The following is a 12,059-nucleotide window of genomic DNA, read 5'->3' on the forward strand; positions in this document are numbered from 1 at the left end:
TAAAAAAATTCATAGAAAGTTGACATAATGAAATTAGTTTATGTCCGCACCCTCAAAAACAGGCAAAATTACTTATTTTCACAAAACACCCGTACACATACTCAGCTCCTCAGGAGATCACCTACTCGAAGTGCCCAACCCTTAATTCCTTCCATAAAAGCTTGTGAAGAAGGAAACAGCAGCAATTTTAAATGCAATTAACTTGGTAGTTCTGAAAGAGAATAATTAAGAATTGGTTGGGCCAATTTAATTATACTTAATGGAAGGGGGCTGTGTAATTGCTAGCATTTTGCCTTCCAGATTTCCATCTGCCTCTGTCTGATCATCCAATCTAGAACAGTGCAGAAGCTCACAAGATAAGACGAAATATGCAATAAATCCTCTTGATTTGCTCATATTAAGGAAGGTCTCAGCAACTATGAGGGAACATATTAGTTTCTGAAGTGTAAGTTTTAAGGTTGCATAGCAAAAACAACAAAGGAACCATGAGTAAAGTACAATCAATACATTTTGGGTCCTACTGATTCTTGCAAAGGGAAAGGGCTGGGTTTTTTATATCAGATAGGCAAGGAATAAATTAAAATAATTAAATACAAAGCCTTCTAAATGTCCTGGAATATTTTAAAATGTGCCTTACTTTTTAAGCAAGGAATGAGTAGGATAGGCTGCACTCAGTTTGACCACATTCTGCTTTTAGGCTATAATCCTATACACACTTACCTGGGAGTAAGTCCTATTGAAAGCAATGTGGCTTGTTTCTGAGTAGACATGTACAGGATTGCACAGTTACAATGATTTAATAATGATTTCTTCACTGCAACATTATACTTCAGCTTTGTTTCTTGGATAAATAATTCATTTTGGAAGCAGTATTTATGACACAATAAACATTTTGGAGAAGGAGCTGCATAAATTTACATTAATAATGCAAAGTATGCAGCAGAGGGAGGTTAGACCTTGAATGATTTTTACAGAGCATGTCTATTATTATGAAACTTTCAATAGAAGAACACAAATATTTCCTAATGATATACAATCCTAAATATGTTTACTTGAAAGTCTGAATGATTTAAGTTGAATTTACTTCCTAGTATGTATGTTTATGATTGCAGTCATATTAGAATGTATTTTAATCAAATGGCAATAAAAAATTCCGAAGGTAGCAATTGTTCATAAAAAATACATTCATTAATTTGGATGCAACATTGGAAAATGAATTACATTGAGCTCAGGCCTTAGGACACAGAAAAGAGAATGGCATTGTAGATGAGACAAATAACTAGATAGCTTGCCTTTAAGGCCCAATTCAGATAGTACATTTTTCACCTAGGGGAAGTGGGAATGACATAGATAAAATGACCAGATATTTGTTTTTCCTATAATGTCTTTCCATGAATAGAAAGTATAGTGTCTGAATATACCCTTAGAGGCAAACTGGGAGGGTAATTTACCTATCACATTTTCTCTTCAGGAGATCACCCTCAAGAGTGATTTGCACATGGAGATCTGTAAAAATATGAACCATATACTTTCTCAACCAACAACATGTTCCAAGATTCAAAAGTTTAATCTGTCACTCGCATCTGGTAGGGAAGGAAGTTACAGATTGTACATGAATGAATGGTTTTCTTGCATATACAGACATGGAAATTTCTCCTCCTGACTGTGAAATATATAGGTTTGGGGGCAAATGTAACACTGCCAATTGTTCACCCATGGTTAGTTAGGCTATTGGAAGTTCATAAGTTCTTCCTTTCTTGTGGAGGGATTGCCTCTTCCCTTTCACATTTGGTGCTAACTGATTTAGTATTACATGCATAAATGTTTTCACAATCATAGCAGCAAACTAGTTTGCAATCTGGGTTAGAAGAGGGTCTCCAAGTGTGGTTTGGGTGAACTGTAGTTTATATTAACATGGACACATGACTCCTAAACAAAAATGGAATATCCAAGTGGGAGTGGAGAAGCCATGGACTGCTCCTAATCACCTCACCATGATGATCTGTGCATCTGAGTTCCCCCTAGTATAACAAATAATTTAATATCGCAGCTTCTATTAAGCCCCACTGATTTCAAAGTAAGAGAGATAGGGACATGCTTAACTCTCTCACTGAAATCAATGGAATTTCACTTGATGCTCAATTTGGTTAGACAATGCCCATTATTTTTACTTAAAAATACCTCCAACAAAATTATTATTGTAATCAATAATTTGATTACAAATGTACAAGTTGGAGCCTGCAACAAAATGTTGCAGTGTGGAGTGATGCTGCTGTTCAGGGTTGCAGCAAGCCTGCTATGTGCTCTTCCATGATACTCCATTCTGTTCCCTCTACCCTCTAGTTCTCCTCCCCCACCCCCCACACAACAGTGAGTCAGCAGTCCATGTCCACTGGACATACTCAGTCCTCATTAGACTGTTTTGGGGATCTCCCCTTAGGAATTTTCCCTAAAGGCTTTTTTTTCCTTCTGCAAACCTTGGGTTTCCCTTGATACTTCCCCTTTGTCCAAGGATGATGCTGTTTTGGATAAGTAAGAACTAGCACTCTGAAAATTGAGAATGCTGTTAGCATATATAATTGCACAATAGCTAATCAATATTTTAAGCTACACTGAAAATCTGGAAGTAACTGATTAAAATGGAAGCTGTGAAGAAAGACAGTGTATAAATAAATAAAATGAAAGTATTGCCAAAACTTTATTGGATCTAATCCTCCTGATAAATGTAGGTTAAAATTACTGGGTTAGATCCAACAGTTCCCTTTCTCTTACAGAAGCAGTCTTCCTCCAATTAAAGGAGTCCTTCTGCAGGGGTGGCAGTGGGGGGGAGACTACTTCCATTGGAAGATCCTTTGGCCTAACCCACTGTGAAAGAGCTTATTTTTCCATTTAGTTCTTCCATGCGTAGATTCCCACCCCACCCCACCCCCTTCAAATTTGCACTTACTCTTGCAATGCTTTGCATTTCCAGCTGCATTTAACAGCCCTAAACATATTAGATAAGTTTCAGAGCTACTGAGTGACAGAATTCTGGTCAGACAGGACTCTTGGTACTTTCAAATTGACAGAATGTGGCATTGCGATAAGCTCGTTTAAAATATTGCTTTGCAATTCCTACAACAAATTAATGCTTTTCCTTCTCCTTGACAGTAATATACACATTTGCACTGAAGTGAAGCGGTCAGATAACTTGGGATGAAAGAACAGATGAATTATTTAAACAGAAGAATATAAATACTGCAAGCCATGGTATAATATCAAGTGGATATTTTATAAATTAATCTGTGATGCCTTCCAAGGGCAAAACCCCAATTTAACAGATGTATACAGATATATATTTTTAAAAGAATATAGTTTTAATTGGAAGGATTTTGGATGTAATACAGATGTATTAATATTTCCTTTCAGGAGGTCCCCTCATTGAACCCACTGATTGTGTCTGTATACTATTTATATATAAATTCTCTCTCTCTCTCTAAGCAGGTTTGGACAACAGGTACTTAAAGGGAAACACAGATACAAATGCCATCACCAAGAGGAGTTTCTCTTTAAACTATTTTTCTTAGTTTAGATCATAAACATGAATGTTTCTAATCTCAGCCACTGTCTTTCCATGAAGCATCATCTAACATTCCATTATATAAACAATCCTAGTCTACAAATAATGCTTAATTGCAAAAATAAAAACACTTCTGAATTTAAAAAATAGTTTAAAACAAAAGGTAGCTCTTGCTATTTTTTACTTACAATGAAATAAAAATCTTGTACTTTGCTGTTATTTCCAATAGGAATTAAGGATTCAGTCATGCACAGCACTTACAAAATTCAGCATTACGTGTTCCTGAGTAGGCATACAAGTTCAAATATTTTAATATTAGGCTGAAGCACTCAGCACATTGCAGCAGCAAATCCTAAATTCAACTACACATTGAAGTGCTTGCCCAAATGCAATCTAACGAATGCTGGATATTTTTAAAAGTCAAGGGTGAGATCCAACCTCACACTCCCCCTGTGTGAGTGAAAAACACTTCTGTATGTGCATGGGGAATTAGTCCTTTATATTTTATTTGCTATTCCACAAGGTCCCCTTATCCACGAAGGTTTGTGTATTGCACAAAGTTTGTGGGACAAAGGTTTGTGTATTGCAAGGGCTGTTGTTTGACTAGCGAGCCTAAAAGCCTCCTCATGTAAGCAGAGCAAGCAGTTTTGCCTGTCTGTATTATGGCATCATTATTACTGTTGTTGTTGTTGTTATTATTATTATTATTTTAAATCAGGGAATTTGCCACTTAGGTTTAAGTCCAGGGTTGCCTCCCTTTTGGATGGTTCCATGATCAACTGTTCTAGGATATAGTCCAAGAAAGTGGATATGTCCTCCTAAAAGTATAAGAAGGCCAGAAGTCTACATGCAAGAAGTTCTGCACACATGTAGGGACTCTCCAGATCTCCCTTCCAACTACAGCTTAGCACATTGCATCAGATGCCACTCAAGGACGGTCAACTGACTTTCCAAAGCAGATTTTCAGGGAGCACTAGAAGCTGTGAAGTGAAGGAGGGGTTCAGATGTGTGTGCAGAAGCTCTATCCACGGCTCTACATATACATGAAATATATATTAGGAACCGAGATGATATTCTAAAGGTAATATATTTCTAAAATGTGGCATGTTTACTGCTTACATAAATCAAAATTTTGCAATCACTAAATGTACCTTAAAGGAGTACTTGCGGTTTATATGATCTTCAGGTCCAACTGGTGATATTACATAGCTAGGCAATGGAATACTTCCAAGAATAGATTCTTCTCTGCTGTCTTTTGAATGAAGAAACAAACAAATTAACCTACATATTTCAACTAGAACACTAAAGTGTATTCACAATGTCTACCGTGTCTTGTACAAGGGCCCACATCCAGCGTGACAGGTCAGCCGTGCTATATGAAGGCTTTATGTGGTTGGTTTGAGACTGGGGCCACTGGGCGAAGACAGCAACAAACACATTATAGTCCGATGGCCCATGTAGCAGCACAGGAGCTACTTGTGCCCAAGTAGTATATTGTAACTGAGATAACGGAAAGGGTGACATAAATGGTGGGGAAGGACCGTAGCTCAGTGGGGGAGTCTATGATTTGCATCCAGAAGGTTCCAGGTTCAATCCCTGGCATTTCCAGTTAAAAAGATAATATAACAGGTGATATGAAAAATCTCTGCCTGAGACCCCGAAGAGCCACTGCCAGTCAGAGTAGACAACATCAGGCTAGACTGACATCTAGTCTGACCTGGTATAAAGAAGTCTCCTATTTCTGCCCACAGTGCTAAATACTGAATTCCACTTTTCAGCCACAGCATATACTGCATTTTGAAGTTCTTTCCAAGAATATAGGAAGACCACTGTTTGTTGTCCATCTAGTCCAGCATCCTGTTTCCAGCAGTGTCCAACCAGATCCCTTGGGGAAACCTGAAGCAGGGCATGAAAGTAACAGCCCTCCCTTGCTGTTAGCTTCCCAGCAACTAGAATTCAAAGGCATATTTATGTTGGATTCTCCTCCCCCACCCCACCCACCTACAATTATTCTCATAAGAAATCAATATATTTAGTCATGTCCTTAGCTAGGGAATACATTTATCAGTTCTTGTGATAATTGTATGTGTTTTATTAAAGTTAGCTGCCACCCCTTTTTTCCCACAAACAACAGATACCATAGTATAGAAGTGATGCATTATAGAAACATAACTCAAACATTAATATTTTACTCCATGTCACAGTTCAGAGACCAAGGCCTCTGTATTTTCCAATCCCTTGTGATAATTCATTCTTTAAAGAGACAGTGAAACATTGTTAGCAAGCCAGGGTTTTGCCTGAAGGAGACAAAAACGAGAGAGAGAGAGAGAGAGAGAGAGAGAGAGAGAGAGAGAACATGCAACAACCCAATTATAATTCTTGGTTTGTCACCAAGGATTGGGTATGACAATTGCTCCATCATTGCAATGTGATAAAATGCATGCATGTTCTCTAATCAAAAAGCTGAGAAATAGCCAAGAGTAAAATCTACCAAAAGCAGCTCCAACGTAAGCCTCCCTGAAATAAATGCAAGTGGGAGGTAGGGGAAAAGAGGGGATTGATCTTTAGCATTCCCCTAGATATGCTGACCCTTAAAAAGCTTAGTTTCTAAAATGTAACAAAAAGGTTTGACAAACAAATTTAACATTCATGATTAGAATGTTACAAAAAAAAATTTGAAGTCAGAACTTTATTTACTAACCTTTATAGTAAAATAAACAATAATCAGCCAGCACAAACCATCGTCTTTTCCATAATCTCATCCCAGAGCTATCCTGAAAATACAAATAATAGGTGTTGCCTTGAATTTATAACACACTAGAAGTAACAAGATAGCTGTGTACTAAATAGAATTTGAAATGGCTATGTATCTTCCTTAATGTATAAAACTTATCAAGAGTCATGCACAGCTATGGCAAAAGCCTCCCCGTATCAGGCCAATTTCATGATTTTCTCACAGCTCTCCCAGAATGTTGGGAAATTTAGTCAAGCAGGACATGAGTACAACAGCACCCTCCTGTCCATGTCCCCAGCAACTGGTATACATAGGCCTACTGCCCCCGATATTGAAGGTAGTATATAGCCATCAGGACTAGTAGCAATCAATAGCCTTATCCTCCATGAATTTATCCAATCCCCTTTTAAAGCCATCCAACTTGGTGGCCATCACTACATCCTGTGGAAGTTAATTCCATAGTTTAACTATATGGTGTGTGAAGAAGTACTTCCTTTCATCTGTCCTGAATCTCCCACCAATCAGCTTCATGGGATGAACAGTATCCCTGTATTATGTGACAGGGAGAAAAATGTCTCCCTATCTAGTTTCTCCACACCATGCATAATTTTGTACACCTCTATCATGTCCCCCCTGATTCTCCTTTTTCTAAGCTAAACAATCTCAGCTGCTGTAACCTTTCCTTACAGGGGAGTTGCTCTGGCCCCTTGATCATTTTAGTTGCCCTTTTCTGCACTTTTTTCAGCTCTACAATATCCTCTTTAAGTGCAGTGAACATAGCTGAATAAAGTATTCTAAGTGTGGTCATGCCATATATTTGTATAACGGGAGTATGATATTGGCAGTTTTGTTCTCAATTCTTTTCCTAATGATAACTAACATGAAGTTTGCCTTTTTTTTTTTAAAGCAGCCACACACTGGGTTGACATTTTCAGCGAGCTGTCCACCACAACCCCATGATTTCTTTCTTGGTCAGTCACCAATAGCTCAGATCCCATCAGGTTATAGCTGAACCTGGGGTATCTTACCCCAATGTGCATCACTTTACACTTGCTTACATTGAACTGCAGTTGTCATTTAGATGCCCATTCTCCCAGTTTGGAGAGATCCTTTCGGAGCTCCTCACAATCCCTTTTTGTTTTAACCACCCTAAATAATTTGGTGTCATCAGCAAACTTGGCCAATTCACTGCTCACTCCTAATTCCAGATCATTTATGAACAAGCTGAAAAGCACTGGTCCCAATACACATTCCTGTGGGACCCCACTTTTTACATCCCTCCATTGGAAGAATTTACCATTTATTCCTACTCTTTGCTTTCTGTTCTTTAACCAGTTAGTGATCTATAAGAGGACCTTTCCTATTTATTTGTTTGTTTGCTTGTTTATGTGTTTATTTATGTGTTTATATTTATTTAATTATTACATTTCTATACCACCCAATAGCTGAAGCTCTCTGTTCCATGACTGCTGAGTTTGCTCAGGAGTCTTTGGTGAGGGACTCTGTCAAAAACCTTTTGAAAGTCCAAGTAAACAATGTCTACATGTTTACTGACACTCTCAAAGAACTCTTAAACATTAGTGAGACAGGACTTACCTTTGTGGAAGCCATACTGATTCTTTTTCAGAAGGGCTTGTACTTCTATATACTCATTAATTTTATCTTAAATAATGTGTTCAACCAATTTACCTGGAACAGACATTAAACTAACAGGCCTGTAATTTCCTGGATCCGCTCTGGATACCTTTTTAAAAACTGATGTTACATTGGCCATTCTCCAGTCCTCTGGTACAGAGGCTGATCTTAGGGACATGTTACATATTTTTGTTAGAATTTCATATCTGAGTTCTTTAAGAACTCTAGGATGGATACCTTCTGGGCCTGGTGTGTGTACATACACACACACATACACACACACACACTTACTTGTAAGTTTTAAATTCTACATAATTTGGGAAATAGAAGGTTTTGCAAGAATGCTGTGGCAATATTGATGTAGGTGGGGTCCATCTTTAAAACTGCACAGCACACTGACATACACTAACCACTGACCTTATTCTTTCCAGAGAATTGACCTGCCTGCTTATTTCTTGCATTCTGCCCAGAGCTGTCATGTAATCTGCCACAATAAAGCTAGTTAAGATAATATCCATTTAGAACACAGATAGCAGTTGGCATTGTGAAACATTAACAATGTACTTAATTATATTTACAGATACTAATACTTCTTTTCTTTCTGCCTCATGTCAAGTTGTTCAGAACCTCAGGCTCCATATAATAATAAATGAAAACCTACCATCTTTCTAGTGGAAGTGTTCACATTTTTATTTATCCTTCTTTGCCTTCATATGCAGCATCTTAGGATCACCAATCAAACCATACTTTATCTCTTTCACCATATAATTGGCATGACAGTAGTATATTGAATTACACATTTACAAAAAAGGGGGATTGCAATTATGACAAAAGCTCTCATTGGCAAGCTATTTTTGCCAACATCTCAGTATGTGATCATATGTAACCCAAGAAAATACATTAGATATTTTATTAAGATGGGTTAAGAATGGCTAATTAATATGTTTGCAATATTAACTACCTGCCCATTACATCGTTCATACAATAAACATGCATATTCCTAATACAAGAGTCAAGGGGCAGAAAACAATTGTTAGAATATGCAAGAAAGTTTCACAGATCAGTTCTGAGATTTCCTGATCATACCAACTGTAAAGAAAAAACTGGAGTTCTAGGTACAGAGCTCTAACATTTTCAAATGCTATGCAAAAGGGCCTCATATTTACCAGACAGATTTAATTAGCTGAAATGCATAAAATTAGATAATCACACACTCACCTGCTTATGAAGCCAGCCTCTTACCACAACCGGAACGTTAGGATTTCTCCTTATAGACTGGTCCCTTTTCCCAAAGCTGTGAATTTTATTGCCAGATTTCACTACCTTTAAAAAAAAAGAAAGAAAGAAGAAGCATGATACATAAGAACATAAGAACAGCCATGCTGGATCAGGCCAAAGGTCCATCTAGTCCAGCATTCTGTTCACACAGTGGCCAACTTGTTGCCCACAGGATGGATGGATACCATCTGGGTCCAGTGATTTATTAACTTTCAATTTGTCAATAAGGTTGAGAACCTCATCTTTTGTCACCACTATTTGCCTCAGTTCCTCAGATTCCCTTCCTGAAAACATCTGTTCAGGCACAGGTATCTGTCCTATTATCTTCTGCAGTGGAGACAGATTAAAAGAATTAATTTAGGTTCTCTGCAATCTCCTTATCTTCCTTTAGTACTCTTTAATTCTATTATCAGCCAACAGTCCAACCGCCTCCCTAGCTGGTTCCCTGCTTCTAATACATTTAAGGAATTCTTTACTGTTGGCCACGATGTTGTTAGCCATATGCTCCTCAAAACACTATTTTGCACCTCTTACTGTCTCCTTGCATCTCCTTTGTCTAAGCTTGTGCTGCCTTTTGTTTTCCTCATTTGGGCAAGACTTTTATTATCTGAAGGAAGCCTAATTTCTCAAATAGCTTCCTTGACACTGCTCATTAACTGTGCTAGTGACCTCTTGGACTTGGTGCTACCTTTCCTAACCTGTAGTATACATTCTAGCTAAGCTACAGTTATTGTGGTTTTGAGTGATCTCCAAGCGTTTAATGGATTTAACCCTCTTGACTCCCCTTTTCAACTTCCTTTTTACCAGTGCTCATTTTAGAGAAGTTTCCTCTTTTGAAGTCAAATGTGACTGTGTTGGACTTCAGTTTGTGTGACCAAGCCAGCACCTGGACTGCTCTAGCCACATCCTCAGTGTGCTAGAGGATGCTCCCCTGCTTTGCTTGTACCATGTCCTTGCCAATGGGAGAACGCGCAATGTGGGTGAAGCTGCCCCAACAGGGACTGGAGGAGCACTCTAGCTGCTGCCTTGTTAGGGGCCACTTCACCTGTGCTGTTTCCTCGCAAAGAGGGGAAGGCTGCAGGCAAGTCTCTGACTTTGCATACTGCATATTGTCCCCATGGGGGTGGCAGGCAGCATGTGAAGAGACTCAGCCAAGTGTCCCTCTGGACATATCCTCACTGTTATATCTGATCTGTGATTGGAGATAACAGTTGGGATTCCCTTGTACATTCTGCAGAGGAATCCCTGCTGTTACCTCCTATCACAAATTGGAGATAATCATGGGGAGGCTCCGTGGGCTAGGCGGAGAACCTCTGTAGGCCAGTTGGATCCTTGTTTGGGGCACTGTTGTGGCCGATGACTTTCATAAGGGGCAAATACATGTTGGACTCCCCCAAACAACTGGGAGGATAGGCCACCATGGCCCCTTGAGGCAACAGGGTCCTTGCAGGGGGGGGGGCTTTTCCTGATCCCAGATGTTTGGGGGGGAAGTTCAGCCTTTATGTGCCCCATTTGACAGCTGCCCTGATACATGTTTCAGAGCAGTCTCTGCTTGCTCTGATAGTGGTAGCTGCCATACAGTCATTCAGTGCGGAGACATCTGAAGCTTCAGAAAACCTTAGCGAAGCTCTGCTTTGGGTCTGCAGTGAAGTAAGCCTGGTGGCCCAAGACATTTTAGAGTCAGAGACAAGGGAGTAGATGCTGCACCGCCCACAACCCATTCCACATACAGATGCTGACTGGACTGGTAGCTGAATCTTATATCAACACTGATGACAGGACAGCTTCTTCCACTGCACCTGAGGGCATCAAACTATGGAGGGTGGGGAGAGCCATGTGGCATACAGAGCTCTGGACTCCAACACTTTGTCACCACTCCATGATCCCCAGCATCTGCCATTTGAGGCAGCTGCTAACGGTAGGACTAGACCAGGCCCTGGTCCAAAGCAGCCTGAAGCAAAGCAGCCCCATATCCAAAGTGGGTTCTGAAGCAAATCTGCAAAAATTGGTTCCCCACGCCTTCCACCCGCAGGCTCTTCCCCTGGATTTTGGTCCCATCTGTGAACAGAAGGATTTCTTCCATTCACAAACACCTAGTTAGGATTCAAGCCATTGTCTGGTTTGTTGTGTGAAATGCCAATCAGAAGAATAATCAGTACAATGGCTATGATAACTATTTTATCTAATTTGTTTCTTTTCTCCTCTACAGCAGTGAAAAATCATCATGTGAAATTCTCCCTGCAACGACTGTCTCCTTTACAATATATATGTATTTTTACAAAGATAAAATGTGAATGTTCCAGTCAAAATCAAAAACATTTTTTTCAAAGTGTAGCAAGCATTCTGAATTTCCTACTAACAATTCTTCTTACTGTTGAAGAATACAAATATTCTCAGCTATCAATTTTTGAAGAATTCAAACTATAATCTATAGGCTGTTTCATATACTACTAATGAATCAATCAAATGTATTGTGCACAAACCTTTTATATTGTATACAATAATAACCAAATCTTTAGAAGTATTCTATTTTCATATTCATACATATTTTTGAAATGATGTTTTTGACTAACAGTAAACTGACAAAAATGCAAGCTAGAAAATAAAGATAGCAATCCTGGAAGAGGAGGGATTAAAAACTCACACAATCCCAATGAGGTAGAATGAGTTATATACAAAAATGCAGTAACTGCCCAATTGTACAATATTGTGCAGAGCAGAGGTGGGGAATATGTGGCCCCTAGTGCATCCCCCTGCTGCACCACTAAAATTCATGGTGGTGGCAAAAAAAAAAATATGGTAGTTTACCCCCAAATTTTAAAGCCACTACAGAAGGTTAAAGCAGACACATGT

At 39.0% G+C, this 12,059-nt stretch overlaps 1 protein-coding gene across 1 annotated transcript in view; it reads right to left on the reverse strand.

Moving 5' to 3' along the window:
• The window catches only part of PLEKHA7 (pleckstrin homology domain containing A7), a 297,172-nt gene that overhangs the window by 96,686 nt on the left and 188,427 nt on the right, over positions 1 to 12,059 (reverse strand). Inside the window, exons 6-8 of the mRNA XM_084855029.1 lie at positions 9,147 to 9,251; positions 6,261 to 6,333; positions 4,711 to 4,811 (exon numbers count right to left, since the gene is read on the reverse strand). Of these exons, the coding sequence (XP_084711155.1) occupies positions 4,711 to 4,811; positions 6,261 to 6,333; positions 9,147 to 9,251 (279 nt within the window). The remainder of the gene's footprint in view (positions 1 to 4,710; positions 4,812 to 6,260; positions 6,334 to 9,146; positions 9,252 to 12,059) is intronic.

The sequence above is a fragment of the Heloderma suspectum genome, chromosome 1 (genome assembly GCF_057233095.1).
Source record: "Heloderma suspectum isolate Gila_16-S chromosome 1, 16-S_ref, whole genome shotgun sequence".
Lineage (NCBI taxonomy): Eukaryota > Metazoa > Chordata > Lepidosauria > Squamata > Helodermatidae > Heloderma > Heloderma suspectum.